Source organism: Oryzias latipes, chromosome 7, assembly GCF_002234675.1.
Source record: "Oryzias latipes chromosome 7, ASM223467v1".
Lineage (NCBI taxonomy): Eukaryota > Metazoa > Chordata > Actinopteri > Beloniformes > Adrianichthyidae > Oryzias > Oryzias latipes.
In genome coordinates, this window is record NC_019865.2 from 10,386,156 (window position 1) to 10,403,762 (window position 17,607).

The following is a 17,607-nucleotide window of genomic DNA, read 5'->3' on the forward strand; positions in this document are numbered from 1 at the left end:
AGCGCACCTAGACAGATGGGGGTCTCAATCACCTTCATCACCCCTTCACACCCTCCACTTGCTGATGGAGAGAGTTTCTGCACTCATCCGCCAACTCCATTACCCCACTCTGACAGGGCTGCACATTAAATCATCCCGTTTCACCTGGAGGGAAAGGTGAGAGTGGGAGAAAGAAGGGAACGGACGGCAGTTTCTTTTTTCTTATTGTAAACTCTGGTTATTCTGGGAATGTATTCAGATCAGAGCGCAAACAGTCCACTGTGGCAGAGTGATGGGCATAAAATATGGAAAGAGTAAATGATGAGAGGATGTAAAAAAGTGCTTTGACTACAAATGATGACATTATGGAAAACCATAAATGGGCTATAAAGCTCAATAGCCCACCCTTAGGTTCTTATGACGCTGAAGTTAAAATTCTATGTGATGCACCATACTTGTGCTGGCATAACAAACACGCTCCTCTTTATGTCATTTAGAAAATGTTTCCTCTTTTCTAAATGGCCTTTTTTGTATAAAACCTGCAATGGTAAACACATTTGCCTCGCCAGGGCATGAATTTGGATTAAAAAAAAAAACATCTAATCTTCTCATTGACTTTTTTTTTCTGCGGGTAATGGGATTTAAACATTTTAAGCTGCATGTCTGATAAAGCTCCGACCGCAAACTGAAATGCTGCATTTAGCGTGAGTATGAGACGCAGTTAAATTAGGTAAGAAAGCAAAAGAGACTTGAGATTTAAGGGGGAAAGTCTTTATATTTTTAATCTTTTTTCACGAAGACAGTGTTACAGCTAATTTGACACTAGGCTTAATAACGCTGACTTTCTTCTCTCTGCTCCGTCCACAAGTGTTAACCGGCTGCTGGAACAAAAGCAGCTCTGTTCACAAACACAACACAGCCGATGTGTTAAGTACATTCCTATAAAGAGAGGAACAAAGAGCATTTGAGCGTGGCAGCAGGAGAAATGAATACAGCTACTGAGGGGATAGCACAGCTCGGCCCTTTGAAGGCAGGAAATGTCTTTACCATCATGCGCCGCTGTGTTTGAAGCTCACTTTCCAAGACTAAAAAACAATAAAGCACACTGCTGGTACTGTGAAATCAGAATAATGATAATTCCTTACTAAAGATTACAGCCAGGAAGGAATGCCAGTTAATGTCATCTCTATATATAAGCAAAGAGCACATGAAAGACTAGCAGGGGGAGCTGGGAATAAATAGGGTGTACTGCAAGTGTGCTAACGGATCTTTAAGCCTTGGCAGCTGCAGTTTCTGCAGTCCAGCCTCTGGTTGTGACAGACATGCAATTACAATGCAGTCTCCTTCCATCAAAGCACACGCAACAGCGGCCACAAAAGCTGCAGACGTAATACACCCAGCAAAAAAAAAAAAAAAGAGCAGACAAACCTCCGTCTGTGCTCGACAGAAAAATACTTCAGAGTTTTAATCAAGATAAAAAACGGAACGCTCACTAAATGTTTGATCCACTTTTTTTTTTTTTTAGCATTTCCACAGTTAAATTCCTAATGACACGATTGATTGAGTTGTTCCTCTTTGGTTTCCGGGTTTTCCTCTGAACATGCACCGGCTGATTGGCCGGGACAATTTGAGTTTGATAGTTTTCAGACAAAGATATCCCTCCTGCACGATCAAAGCGGGAGCATGTGTGTTTGGTTTGTGTTGCCTGTAATCAGAAAGCAGTCAGGGGTGGCAGTTGGACGGAGTTAGCTGTGAATCAAGCTGCAGCGCATGTACGAAATGTCAGAGGCTCTGTGTAAAGAGTGCAGTGCTGCTGCAGGGGAGACACTGCAGATGGCAGCCTGTGGTGATGTTGCTGTTGTTTTAAAGGCTGCGGGCTCCAGAGAACAAAGTGTATACATTCCTCAGACCTCACAGCCATTCCTGAAATTTCCTCTCTTTTCTGCTCCTTTCTTTTGACCGATGCCCTTCTTTCCTCTTTACTTCCCTTTGCTCTCTCTACTGACAAGAGTTAATTTGCACCATGTGCTCTTTAATGGGAAAGAGAGGGGGAAATAAGGCCCTGGTGGAAGCGTGTGAACTCGATACCACTGTAAATCTCCACTTCCACAGCGTTCCACCCTCCGCCCCTCCTCCCCCGCTCCTGTTCTCCTTCACCCTCTCCTCTTTTTTTTTAGTGGCATGTCACACATTGGACAAGCTGGAAATTACACTGAGCTGAGCTGAGAACCAGCGGTGAAGCAGACCAGATATCTATTTAAGCAAACAGAGAGAGGAGGAGAAAGTAGATGAGAAGACAGGAACAGGAGGGCTGAGAGGTGCAGTAAAGCACTGAAGGAGAAGACAGCGAGGTGGGTTAAAATTAGCCCTCCATTTTCAGAGCAGAGGCCAATCCAATTAAAACTTGACCAGTCCACACAAATGTGTTTAGTGTCTGGTTACCAGATACAGCAGGGGCAGGGGGTGGGACAGGGGGGGAAGACAAGAGAATCTCCTACAATACAATATTCACCCATGTTATAATGACAAGCTGCAAAAGGAGCAGAAAGGTGATCCCTTGAGTGAAATGAAATACAAACAATTGTTTCAAACCAATCAGGTTCATTTTGGAGCATTGGGAAGTATATACTTTAACCAAAAACAAGTATTAAAGACAAACCACTGGAAATTGTGTTTTTAGTGTTTTTAACATGTTCTCGTGGCATTTTTCTCGTCATGGAAGAAATATACAAAGAAAATTCAGCCTAAAATTGCATTTCTGAGCATTTCTTTATTCAAATAACAGGGAATCAGGAGCAGACGAAAAAGAAATACTGTTTGAAAAAGCTTGTAGGTGTGATGTAGACGCTACAATCGGCGGACCGAAAGCTCCCTGCTCCGCTCCATCCTCATGCATCCACTTATAGACGACTAGATCCATGTACGTCTTTGTTTTCTTCATCTGAGCTGGCATCCGGCTCAAACTCTACGACTGGAAAGCTTTAGTGTTGCTCACCATTGTTGTTGCACTGACATGTTAGGTTGGGGTTGTGAGGGGCTGTAAGCTAACAGGAGAGCGTGTAAACAGATGGCTGTCAGAAAGCAGAGGGTGAGCTTAATCTGTGCCAACAGTGCGAGCGGCAAATTTCTACTGAGCTCCTGCAGCTCTACAGAAACTATATCCTAAAACATTACCGTTTTTAAAAGTTTGCCCAAAATTGGCATAATCATAATTAAAAGACCACTGGGAACGCTTTACAATAGACCAATAGATGATTGGAGTCAGACTTTAAAAATAAATATTTTACAATTACTAATTTAGTCTTTACGACATCAAATCTACACTTTTTTTTTTTTTTAAAGAACAGTCTTGGCAGTGTTTCCTTCTTAATCTCAATCAATGCAGACAAGTCTGTGATTCAAGTCCAAATGTAAAGCAGAGAAAAGGAGTCCAAGAAGCAGATGAACCTTTACAAATCCAGAAATTGGCATGAATATTTCTGTGTCATAACATTCCTTGAAGATGATACAAACAATTTGCATGTGATCAGTGTGTCAGAAATGCAGCCAAGCTGATAAAAGTGAACTAATTAAACTCCAAAAGTGGAAAAGAGAGAGAGAGCTAAAGGCTTGTTCACTGAATAATTTACCAATGGTCAAAGAGGGGGGCTATTGATTGAGCTTTTTAAAAGCTTAGTGAAAACGCTGCGGCCACTGCTCTGGCCCCTTCAGTAACCCCCATTGTCCAAGGGCTGCACCCACTCCCCATCTGGGAAACTAATCACCCCTCATAAAAACACACACAAGCCCCCATTTTGATTTCAGTCTGTGTGCTCTCCCCGCCCATCTACGATTTAACAAAAAGAGATAATCCTATTGGCTGAACAACTAGTTTCCATAGCAGCATTTAGCCAATGCATAAGGGGGAGCGAGAAGGTGAAGGAAAAAAAAGTCTTATCCCCTAAAAAGATGAAAAGAGGGCAAAAGCTGACTAGAAGCCATGGAGTTTGAGTTGAGTAAATGTTGGGCTGAAGGCCGTTTAGTCTACTTTTTGGGCTGTAATGTGTTTTTTGTGCTTTTGTATTCCTTTTTCATTCATCACCAACCACATGTGGACAATCAATCTAACCTGACTCCCAAAGAGACAAAGCTGTGTAGCTGTCCGAGAGATGCATGCCCGTCTCCATTTGATCTGAGAAATGCAGCATGCATGCAAACCGACACCAGAGTTATAGAGGGATCTGTTTTCCCGTGTTGTTAAGTGCCTGCTTAAGAGCCTGCCTGCAAAAAAGAAAAAGCACCAGCTGCTGCAGCTCCTGACCCCAACACCTCAGCTAAATTATCTAATGCTATTATAAAGAATGACATTAACAGCTTCACCCCAATGAAGTTTGAAGTGTGCAGATAGAAGGAGGGCAAAGAGAATGAGAGAAGAGGGGAGGATTGGTGGGGTGCCCCATACTTCACAATGCAGCATACATCTCAATAAAGAAAATTCACTGTAAGGAAGCTTTAAAAACAAGTAAAACAATACTATGGCTCCAATAGACCCCTTGAAGTGATTGGGTAGTCAAACGCACATCGTTTTGATACATCCACTGGGTAAAAATCTGCTACTTTGATGTAAGGGAAATAGTACCCAAATCCCATCACAGGCATTGATGCTGTTGGTTGTCACAACAGAAAAACTCAAGAATTCAAGCGTTTCATTTGACCAAATTCCACTGAATGAAGACAATGATGGATCGCTGCAGTCAAACAGGAACATTTTGCATCATGCAGTTCTATAGTTTTATTTTATCTGTCTGGAAATAAATGCATATTTAGGGATGGGAACCGTTTTGGTTTGATCCGCCGCCGATCTGTTACTTTTGAAAGGGTTATCTGTATTTGTTTTGTTTGTTTTAATGATCAAATAATGTAAAATACAGAAGCTTTTCCCAAAACATCCAAATCCTGCAGAGTTGGAATGTGCCTGAGCTGTTTGTTTCTCTGTCAGTCAGTCTCTGTAATACTTACCTACACCATGTGGATATTAAATTAATACCAATGCTATTAGTATTTTGTCAAAGTATAGATATATTAATATCTACCCAGTCTATTGATGTGCACACTGAAACCTCTTCTTTAACGGCCTGGCTTTTCTGCACTGCGTTTGTGTGGGGGAGCAGGGGGTGGGGGGGCACTCTTCGTTAAGAAGAGACACAAGACTTCAGTTCTGATCTGTGGCAGACCCAGAAGTCCCTGATTTTGTCTCGCCAACAACATAAACGGAAGTGATCAAAGGGCGACAGTGGAGTGGACACGACAAAAGATCGACATGACAAAGTTTGGCGGCAGCGACGCTCTCCGTTTGACTCCGTTTGACTACTATAAAATGGTGGAGGCGTGTTCGCACAGGCGCTTTGACATCACGTGCAAGGGGTTTATAGCAGCCAAGTGTGAGGAAAACATGAACACAGCTGATGTAGATGAAAAGGCGAAAGAGGGGGAAAAAAGTCCTCTTGATATACTTTCATGATGTAAAAGAAAAACATTTTTTTAGCTGTTTTCATTTCACGCAACAATGAGAGCACATTAAGTTTTCAGAAATGCTGTAATGTTAGTGCTTTAAACAGTGACTCAATAGGAAAGCAAACAGGCAGACGGTTTCAGTCAGAAAGCTTGCAGCAGCAGCAGAGCCTCCTGGTCAGTCATGTCTATAGATGCCCTTGTCAAATATGCTTCCTCACACAGAGACAATCTGACACTTAAGACAGCTACACACACACCAACACACAACTGTGAATGCCTGCACCTCCACATGTTCAAGCCTGTGATATGGACTGGCTCGCTTACAGCAGCTGAATGGACTGTGGGGGGGGCACACACAAATACACACACACACAAAATTGCTCCTAATGACTGTAGTGCCCCTCTCTGAGGAGATGGCAGCGGCTGCTGCTATACTCGATAAATATTAACAAGAAGTGCGAGTGATGGTGGTGCTCACTGATCCATAATTGCATCTGAAATGTCTGGCGGGGGGTGGGGCAGAAGGCTGGTCACGGGGGGGGGGGGGGGGGGGGGGATGAAAAAGAGGAACTCCTAAGCCACACAACAGAAAGTGATGGCTGTCTATTCAACTTCCTACCATCATCTGGATGACTCGGTGCCAATGAGAGACTGTACACAGTCTGGGCATTACAGTCCATTTACGGCAGACTAGACACAAACATTTCATTGACTTCAATGACCAGATCACTATAATGGGGAGGTGGAATGCCCTCATTTAGGTTTTTGTTTATATCGGGCTTCCTTTGATTAACCTGCTTTGATGATGCACAAAAAAAGAAAGGAAAAAAAAAAGACAACAGTAGCGGACAGTAAACTGGCACCATGGTAACAAGCAGGGATGCCACAATTCATTTAAGACTGAGGTACGTTACACCATTGAACCACATCGTAGGGGAAGTGAATTGTTGCATTCCTCCTGCATACATTTGCAAGTGTCAAACATGTGTGTTGTGGAAATTTAATATATTCATATTTGTTTTATTACATCTCCCCAGGCTTAGCATAAGCCAACTAAAAGGCTTTTCTTCATTGTTACTTGCTCGATAACAAAGGACTTTTCTGAACTTCCAGTTTTTTGTTGTTGTTTTGTAAAACAGAAACAAAAACAAAACCCAAAAATTAACATTTGAAGCCAATTGTGGGGAAGGTAATTTGGTAACCAGTGATATCTTTATAAGTAAATGTGGTTGTTCTTTGCAGCACTGTTTGCTCGTTTCACAAAGGAAATGTCTGCAGTCCAGTTTGGCTCTTCTCCGCTCAGCTTTTCCTGCTTTTATGCATCTCTCTTTGTATTAAGAAGAGTACAGACTGAGATTACAGAGTAATTTGACCTGCAACAATCAGAGTTAAAAGGCTTTATTGGGATTTAGTTTGTGTAACTCCTATAGCTAATTTAATTATTTAAAATATCCTACACGACTGATCACTAAGACGATTATTTGACATGAAAAGAAATATAGTGTAGAATCAGAGGGACAGCAAGAAACAATGTTATCCAGGCTACATGCATATTTAGAGATATTTTCCATTCAATAATCTGTGATAGCTGCAAGATAATTAGCTGTTGGACCTCATTGTTAGGACAATTCACAACATTTCAAATACCATTAGCTTTGCAAGCCCGGGTGCAGAGAAAAACTAATGGACGCTCGTGTTAAGAGTGTGCGTTTATGCACATATATTAACATCTTAATCATGCATTTTTAATTTGGGGCTTTGAATAGGTTTGCTTTGTCCAAGGTGGTAGAATGAATTTAAGATCAAACCTATTTCATTAGGAAAAACTACAACTGTGTGGCTAATAGAGTTTAAACATATATGGACATCATCTGAAATAACGAGAATACTTTATTTGGACCACTCTGCTCTCACTGTGCAAGTGGAAAGTAAAAATTACTTATAGATTCTCAGAAATTCTTACAAATTAAGTCATTTTTCTCCATTGGAAGAGAGATCTTAGTGGGACTTTCCTGGTATGGTAAATAAAAATAAAAGATAACCTCAGGTGTGCAACAATTTGACTCAACATAAATTCATCAAAGTGTAAGTAGCAACCAGATGTTTCCAATTAAAAAATTTGCAACTACCTAAAACACCTGGAGCTAAAAAAATAAAAAAAATCAACTTTCTGTCTGTTTATTGGCATCATTTATTAAGGTCTGGGTTGCTTCTAAACCTAATTTGGAATAATAATGTGCCATGATAAAAACAATTTATCTCATGCTAAAGCAATACAGTATTTTGCACATCATTACAACATAAGAGGCATCTCCAAAGCCCTGTTTTTAAGGGGGAATCCACAGACCTAACATAGATCTAGCTTATGAGAAACACCAATATTTATCAGCGTAAGCTATGGTTGAAAGGAGACTCATTTCCTCTCTCGACACACCTTTTGTTTCTGCACTTCTTATAAATTAGACTGACACACAAACTACCTACAGCCACACATATTCATATAGCTTCATAATGCATGTTATCAGCTTATAACACGAATGTGTTTTGTAACAAACAAACAAAAAGCTTGTGGAGGTTTTATGGTTACAACACAGCCTGATAAGAAAATAAAATGTGTGGTCATAGCATTCCCACATACTGGTCGCATGACAAAAGAAACCCTACATGTGTTTCAGCTGATCAGACTCGCAACATATGAGATGAACTCTTGGCAAGATAATTGTATTGTACGTAGCATCTAATTAAATGTCTGTAAGCAGTTAAGCCGTGCACGAGCGTGCGCGTCTCCTCTTCTGTGTAGGTGTAAGGCTAACACGAGGAGAGGGTGTGTGCTGGTGTACAAGGCTCCTAAATCCCTTGTTCCCTGGGGTAGAAACACTGCAATCACTCCATTAACGAAAGAGGGAGGGAGACGAAGACGCTGGGGGGAAGCCGTGAGAGAGGAATGAGCACGGGGGAAGAAAGGGGGAAGGGAGGATGGAGCCCAGCTGACTTGGCCACTAAAAGCAAATGAGGTTAGATACAAGCAGAGAGGGAGGCAGAGGGGTCAATGAGCGCCGAGGACATGGACACAATGACTCAAACATCAGATAGGAGGAGGCAGGGAGATGAGTGACAGCTGATAAAGAAGAGTGGGGATGAGAGAGGAATGATGTGTCGGAGGCAATAGAGAGACTGATGGAAGAGGCAGGATGGACGGCTGAAGTCTGCTTCAGTGGGCAGATCTAGACAACACGGCACTCAGCATTTTAACTCTCAAAGTCCCACTCCAATCATCTTGTGATCTAATGTAAAATCATTACCAGTGGTCTTTTAATTACGATTTTGCTGTTTTAAAATTAAAATAAAAAAGCCTGTGTTGTTTTCTAGGACATAGTTTCTGCAGAGCTGCATTAGTTCATTAGAAATTCGCCTCCGAGTTGTGGGCGGGACTGCTAGCATGGAGTTATCCCCTATTTCCCATGATCTGTTTGTTTACAATCTCTCCTTCTGGCTTACAGCATTTACAACCCCAAGCTAACATTACGGGCACTACAAGTATGGGAATAAATTGCACAATAGAAAAAATTAGGCCTGCACAATAAATTGCAAATTTATCGTTATCGCAAAATTCGGCTGAAATGGCAATAAATGGTAACTTTAAATTTGTAAAAACATGAAAAAACACTCCTATGTAGACAAGGGTTATTTGGGATATAATTTAAAGTATGTTGACTCTTATTTAAATAAAGCTGTTGCAGAGAAATGGAAAGTGTGTATTTAGTTGTTTTGCTATTTGTTTGTGTATCGCAAGTTATACATCGTCATCGCAATATTGATCCTTATTATCCAAATCGTGAGTTTTTCCTCATATTGTCCTGTCCTAGAAAAAATATAATTAGCAACAATATGCAAAAAAAAAATGACAAAGCAAGAACATTGATTCTGATAAATCTGATTGAGTAATAGCTGTTTAATTCTCATTATAAATTTATGGAACCAATGGGCACTTACTACTTGGAAACCGAAGGGGGAGGAGTCACTTAGTCCCATTCTCACATACAGTCAGCGGTTACGACGGAGCCAAAAATGCAACCCATGATTTGAGTCATAAATTAAAGAGCTAGAAGACACTGTCATCCTGATCAGCAAACAAGCCAAAAGCTTGAACCTTCTCACATGCAGGTCGGCAGCTGGCAACCTCACTGCTCCACTTGCAACAAATAGAGATCATTAACACATTACAAGGTCACGTCAGTGAGACTAAAATGAAACTAGTGCTGTTGGGAGAATACACAGGAGGATTGTTGGCCCTTAACCCATAATGACCTGGTAGAACTTCTGAGCTGGTTTCCCCTTAAACCATGGAGCTGCAAACATATTCAGAGCACAAATATACACAGAACAAGAAAAAAATTAAAGCTGAAGGTAAAAAACAAAATCTTTTAGTGGATAATTTTCCACATTCTAGAAAGCTATCATGGTTTTTAAAGGTCATTTCTACCATGCCAGTGATCACAGCGAGTTCATCAACACATCAGGTTGCCTCAACAGACTCGTACCAATTTTAAAAATGACAGTGAATATTGCTCAGATTTACATCAAATAAATGCATTATTTTTTTTTATAATTATTCATAAATCCCTGTTTTTCCAGCTTTAATATTAAATTTCCTAATAGAAATTGTACAAATCATCTTTTTTGCTTTCTTAAAAAAGGATACCCATGTCTAAATAATGAAAAGAGCAGGACAAACATTTCATCAATTCTAAAAAAAATGCTGTATTAGCTCCTACATTTGTAATAAGTGTTCAAATTGGCTTCCCACTGGTCATCTCTGTATCTGGGCAGACATGCTGGAAGGAAGACAGGAGGCTGAAATCAATATGGCTGGATCAATATGTCACAGAGGTTGCAGTAGGCACCACAGCTGCCACTGTTGAGTAAACAAGCCAGGGAAAATGATTGTCCTCCAAGTCAAGAATGACCTCAATCATGCTGCAGAATTGATTGTGACCCCCCCCCCCCCTTCCAAAAACCACCACCTCTTTTTCTGTTTTGCATGTCTTCCTGCAGTGTCCGATTACTGTGCACAGAATGACACACACAGACAAAAATGGAAAGTGAGACAAAAGAGAAAAAGAGCCATGACTTCAGTTTTTGGCCAGTAGATTGATTGCCGTGTTCAGGTTTTCCACACGCCACTAATTGGATTCACAGGTCATTAGATACAGTACATAAGCGAGAGTGTTTCCGCCTAAAGACAAGGGAAGATGGACAGGAAAATGGAGAGGTGTGTGAGGGGGCCAATATTGATGAGGTTGTTTGGTACAGGACCAATAAAATCTCCTCCCCCTCTGCTCTGCCTCCCAAGTCTGTTCCACCACCACCCTAAAGGGGGGTTGATCAATAGCTTGCACTGCAAGCAAAGGCAAGGGATGGTGATAGAGGGAGAAGAAATAAAGAGGATGTGTGGTTCTTTTACTCCCAAATTACCCTTTGTGGGTCCTTTATAAAATGTCCTGGCAAGATGAGACACAAAAAAGTCAACTGTTAAGGCGGAAGCTCATTTCTTCTCTTAAAAGCAGGGTGATGGGTTGTGGTGGTCCACACCAGCACGGACAATAGCAGCTAAAATCCTTCTGAAAGAGTATATCTAACAAGTGTAGCTCTGATCTGTTGCCATGTGACAGAATAAGCCTGCTGAAAATATCTGCACGGTTTAAAGCGCCAGCAGGGCTTGTTGTTATAACAGAGAAGGACAGGGGTGCAGTCTGCTCAAAGACATACAAGCATGCAAATGGCTGTTCATTAATTACAGATGGACTGGGGGGAGGGAGCAACAAAGACACAAACTTTAGAAAGCTGAAAGGAAAGGTCAGCTCCTGCAGAAAGGTTTCTATCCTTCTCTCCCTGGACAATTACCTTTGTCTGCCCCGGCCCTTGGCGGGCGCTCTTAATCAAGGTGCAGCTGTGTGAGTTTTCATGCGAGAGAGTGTGTTGGTGCACGAGGAGGGATTCCTGCCGTCCTCAGCATTCTCTGACCGCAATCCGATTAAAGCCCCGCTGCTGTGAGGACCGGCTGCAGGGCCCGGAGTTCACCTTAAAACCTCTTCTAAACACAACAACCACACTTTAATCTGAAAAGCATTGGTGCTCACACCCTGCTCCACCGTTTCAGAAAGGACTGGATGCGGTCACTGAGCTGACTGTGGCTTCTGGTAGCAGTTACTCTGGCGTGGAGCCTAGTCATTCCTAAACAAGTGTTTTCTCTTTTTTTCCTTTTGCTCCGTCTAGACATACAACATCTTACAAGACTGACAACACTCAAGTTCCAGGAGGCTTGGCTGTGCCTTTGGCAACACGAAACCATCAATTACATTTTCCAGTTGTCTCTGCACATTAAATGGTGGTCGAATTACTACAAACCTTGACCAAAAATGTGCCCCAGTTTTCATTCCTGGCAGTTGGAAATGATACAAAAGACCAATTAAAAACACCAACAAGCAAGATCCAAAAATCTATTTCTGTGTTCTTTTTGTGGACTTAGAGCTGCAAATACCTCAAACCAAGAAACAAGAAAAGCCTGGACTTTTAAGAACCGTGGAGCAATCCTTCAGCAGTGACATCCCAAAACAATGCATTCACTAAAACACAGAGCAGCATATGAAATGACAAAAAAAACAAAAACAACGATAGCTTGCTAAGAATTACATGTGGACGTGCAATATTCATGGTTTCCATGTGGTGAATTTTGTCAATTTAAGTGCTGAAAGATTAACTGTATCTCTCAATCCACATTTTCCTCCCTTTTTATCTGCAAGAACAAAGACAAATTTGTTTTGGGTGAACTCCAGTCCACTTCCTTTTTGAAGAAAAAAATGTGAAAAAAAGAAATGGCAAGAGCAAGTGCTAACCTCCTATTTATATCTTGAACATTTTTAAGTTTCCTGTTGCTGAAAAAACAAGTGAGACCTCAGCAGACTCCCTGAGTCTTATGAAGTCATAGCTAATTAAAATAAATGTCTGCTTTAGCCACACAGGGCTCCTAAGAGCACAGCGATGGGTATCATTCAATAAATAACTCAACTATTTATATTTTCTTAACTAATTCGCAGCAGGGTAGTAACTATTTTCCACAAAGAACGCTCGGAATAGACCAAAAAGAAGGATTTGTGTGCAATCTTGACATTTTTGAAGCCATGGACAGCAGTTTATCTGTGACCTCTCACAGGCAAACGTGAACCCTGGTAACAGGAAGGCTGCTTGAGTGGCTTTGCTGAAGCTCAGTGTAATGTGAGAACAAAGGCGCATTAGAAAAGGCAGAGGCAGAAGAGGCACACAAAGAGAGTATGTACTCACCAGCTTGAAGTCTTGGATGCTACAAATGAAGTAAGGAGTATTGGGCCGCCGACTCTCAATGTACACACAATCTGTAAGCAAGGGAGGAAGAAAAAAAGAGGTTTATTTGAGGTTTAAAAATGTCTTTTAAACAGTCTAATATTGTTTTGTGTGCCATTACTTTAGAGGAGAAGACGTGTTTGGTTTTGAGTCAAATTCAAATGGAATGCGAGTAATAGGATTTAAGACTTCTGGAGCGCGATGAGCTTGCCTTTCCAAAGCTAACATTATGCCACAGGGGGACTGTGTTATTGTTCCACTCCATTTATACACCAGTGAGCAATACTGACTTAAACATCATCCCACCCCTGGAGTCATCATGGTATGGCTGTAGTCACCCAGTCAACATCCGAGGGACCAAATCTACCTGGGGGGCTCTGGGATCATTTGTTAACAGACTTACATTTATAAAAAATATATAAATATATTAAATATAACTATATAAATAAATATAATATAATATATATTAATTGTTTTCTTTATTTATTCCAAATTTTTATTTAAACAAACCAGCAAGTCATTAAAATGCAACAAATAGAACTCGTTTGTTTTAAAAATCTAACATTTATCACGTACAAACTTAGCTTAATCAACTTGTTTTTATGCGTCTACATCTTCTTAAAAATACTTTTTTTTCCAGTGTTTTCGATTCTGATTTCTTAATCAGCCCCAATCAGAGTTTATAAACAATAACTGTGGTGAAAAAGGACTTCTAAACACCAAGTCCAACACACAAAGCTGGAATAAACGTGCAGTCTACAAACACAGCTGTGAAAATGGGCTTTCATTTCACCTTTAGACACTGAACTTTACTGCAATATTTATAGATGCAGAGTAGCAGTTTCTAACCTCTACAGGAGATAAACTGTATGAACAATTAACCAACTGGCTTTACACTGCTGCTGGGAATTCACACCCATAGAAGAAATCTATTTTTACTCCTTCTTTGGGGTTTTTGACAGTGATTTTGAAACGAGCTTTCATGACAAGGCTGTCAAACTTTAAGAAACTAGTTTCGAAATCAGTGCTTCTTCTGAAACTTTGCCATAATCAAGCAATGTACAATTGTGCAAGAGGGTAATAGCTTAGAAATAATTATAATTTAATTTGCTTCATGTAGCATTTTTCTCCTCTTAGTTATTTCTAACAACAGATTCATTTTAAAATACTGGAGAGAACTTAATCACCATTACATCGCATGTGTTTAATTAGCTTTGGATCAGCTGGAGTGAGACAAAAAAAATGTAATCCAGCCTTTGTCTCGTATTCCTTCGTCAAATGGGGCTTAATGATGTCAGCAGCGAGCCTGTAACATTGTGAGAAGAGGGGACTGTCTGGCAGTGTTGTTAAATTGAATGTGACTGGTGGTATGGCGGGGTCGTGAACTCTCATCTCCTTAACAAAACATTCACGCTGCAGAGGACAAAAACACACAGCCACTTCTGTCCGGGAGAAAAGCAAGAGAAGGCAGGGGGACGGCTAATGGTTACAGCTAAACCCGGCACGCCGCTTTCTAGTCACAGCGAGGTCTTACCAGACTTAGGGGAAAAAGCGAAGAGATTTGAAAAAGCAAAAGTCTCCTGCATTGCTTTTTAGTACAGATGTAAAGGATATGAATGTGACCAAAAAAAAATCAATCGAGTTATGAGAGTAACAGCAGTATCGCTTGAAAAGCACACATACAAACGAGATTACGGTGTGTTGTTAAAGGGGTATTAAAAAAAAAGTAAATGTGTGAAGTAAATGATGGGTTTCTGTCAGTTTGTCTTCCTGTTGTGCCTCTGTCTACTTTTTTTATGCACATGTGATGCAAGCAAAAAGACGGCCAATCACAAGCTTGCGTCTACCAAGTCGGGTCAGTTCCTATTGGCTGAGAGGGAACCACAGTGAGGGATGTGTTTTGGGCACTAAACATTGCAAACCCTTTTTTTTCCCACAGCACTCCAAACAATGCCCAAATAAATTAATATGACATTTTTTGTCAACAAAAAAGTCAACAAGACCCAAAGTACCAGGTTTTAATGTTTGAAACTGTAATGTCAAAGACATTTTGCTTTTGTTGCTTAAAATAAAAAGCACCTGTTAGAGCTAGGCGATATGGCCAAAAATGATAATCTCAGATGTTTTCATTCCAAATTTAATTTTCGATTTTAATCGATTTTCCCCCCTGCTTTAACTTTCTGTAGCAAAAATAACAGATGATGGAATATATTGATAAGAAACTATTTTATTTTAACATCTCCTTTGGAAATTGGGTATAATACAAACTTCAACTAAATAGAAGCTGTAAAAATGTTTGTAGAACAATGCAGCAGATGTTTTGTGAGCTACTGCTCAGAGAAATACTAGAACGCACTCAGCAGAGCATTTCTGGTAGCAGCAGCCTTGAAACGGATTTTGCTGCGTTTGGTTTGATGCTCCAAGTTTGAAGTCACAACCCCAGAGACCGAAATCTCATTTTTGACTCAGACAAGTTGGCTGCTAGATTTAGAAAAATCTACCGACCAAATGATTCCATTATTTTACAATGAAAAACTTAAAGTCTTATTTTAATAAATAAATATTAGGTTAAATGCAAACAGAGAGGAAGCCACAACATAATGAAAACATCAGATAAAAACAACTGTTTTTTTTCTAAGTGCTGTTCTGATTCATCAATCTTTACTCTCTGCTTTTGCCGTTTTCACGCCCTCTATGAAATGTTTCATTTTCAATCAAAAATGAATTGTTTCTGTTTTCTTGCTGAAAAATGAGAAGAAGGGTTTCAGTCGGTCACCGGTAGTCTGACCCAACTATAAAGTCAAATTCAAACCTGCTGAGAAAACGAGGACAGATTTACTAAAGGGAGCAGATTGACAGAAAAACCAATTTGTTTCTAATTCTGTCTCCAGTTCATTCATTTTTACATGAAACCATAACAAAAACAGCCTAAAAACATGATCATGTTTTGGATTCTTGCCATTGACAGTTAAGATGCAGCACGCTCATGAGGGAGGGTTTTTTTTTTAGTTCAATGTCGGCTCTGTAATGTTACAAAGGCACTACTAATAAAGTTTCATACAAAACGACTCATATAATATTTATAAAATACAGTTTTTATTTAAATGTACTATTAATTCATTTTGTTGCATTTATCCGTCACGTCTTAGGATAATGTCCACTCCGTGAAAATATAGTCCGACTTTAACCGGTCCATGAAGGCGGCAACGCAGAACAGCTTGTTAGCATAGCATCATAGCATTTAGCATCACAGCATTTAGCATCTTAGCATTTAGCATCATAGCTTCGTGGCATTTGTGTCTAACGACACCGCTGTCTCCAAATCAGCACTTTATAACGGAATAGACCCAGGTGTTTATAACACCTTACAGTGTTACATGATTTCTTAAATGGAGAAGCTCTAACAAAAATGTACAGATCATCATGTTCCGCCATTCCTGGAGAGCGTTTCAGTGTGGCCACTAGATGGAGCTCGTGCTCACAGCATTACATTTATTCCAAAAGATTTAGGTTAAAAACTGTGCTTTTGATCACAAATGGTTTCTTTGAAAAATGTTTCCTTAAACAATTCGGAAAATTCATGTCTGTGAGTATATAAAGCTGTTCATTTGGTCAGCAATGTATGTTTAGGTCAAATGAGCGTTAGCATTAGCCATCCTATGGGAAATTCCATTATACGTTAGCATCAAGCAAGCAGACGTTGGCGTTACTGGTGAAATGCATTAGGTCACTGGAAAAGGAAAGGCATAAAAGATCGATTTCTACTTTTATGGATCAATTATTGATTTATTAAGCTTGGATCGATTCAGACCAATTAATCGATTTTATCAACCCAGCCCTACAAGATTTGCACAGCTTTGACATTTCGCAGCAAGCCTCTTTCAACGGTAGGTGGCGAAATTTCAATTCAATTCAATTCAATTTTATTTTGTATAGCCCACAACAGTCGTCTTGATGGGCTTCGAAGTAAAACATGAACTCAAAAGGATCATGAATACAAAGAGTTCAATAGGAAAATACTAAAATGAACTAACAAACTGACTAAGCTATACTGGCATCCCTGCCCTTAGATCCCCCTTCGCGGTAAGGAAAAACTCCTTAATGGTAAACAGCAGAAAAAGAAAAAAAAGAAAAAGCCCCTCCCTGCTTATCCAGTGGGAACACCATGGACTAAACGCGCTTTTAAGAACCTACATTTAGTGGGTTCTTGAAGAGTCGTCACATAGCCGGTGTGTTAGAAGCTTAAGAAGGAAAGATACACAATTCTACTTTTTAGCAAAGATGGAGCTGTTAAAAATTCTCTTTGTGCATTCTTTTTGGTTAGACTGTTGCCATAAAACATCCCCAAAAAAACACTCCAGAACAAGCTGCAGCTTCTTTTTCTACTGACTGACACGGTCATCATCTGCTATTTGTTTGTGTCTACAGATGTATTGATCCAACTGTGGTTCATCTCACCACCTTCAGAGGAAAAGGGGGGGTGCCATTGATATTAAATGACTCTGACACTGAGGACACCATTTGTAGAGGGGCAACACTAGCTTTGTGCGTGTGCGTGCGTGTGAGTGTGTGTGGGCTTGTTATCTGCTGTGGCTTAAATGAGCTGTTTCTAAAGGGAGGGAGGGGTTTATCGCACATGCTGGCTTTGAGTAAGGCATTATATCTCTCTACTGCCCTCTTTCCGTTTTCCCTCCTCTCCCTCCTTTCCTTTCTCCCGTCACTACATCATCCCTGGAAGTCATTTACAAGATAACA

At 40.3% G+C, this 17,607-nt stretch overlaps 1 protein-coding gene across 7 annotated transcripts in view; it reads right to left on the minus strand.

Moving 5' to 3' along the window:
* The window catches only part of rere (arginine-glutamic acid dipeptide repeats), a 145,786-nt gene that overhangs the window by 62,945 nt on the left and 65,234 nt on the right, over positions 1-17,607 (minus strand). For all 7 annotated transcript variants that reach the window (XM_023956540.1, XM_023956538.1, XM_023956537.1 and 4 more), the window contains one exon: positions 12,814-12,884. In XM_023956540.1, the coding sequence (XP_023812308.1) occupies positions 12,814-12,884 (71 nt within the window). The remainder of the gene's footprint in view (positions 1-12,813; positions 12,885-17,607) is intronic.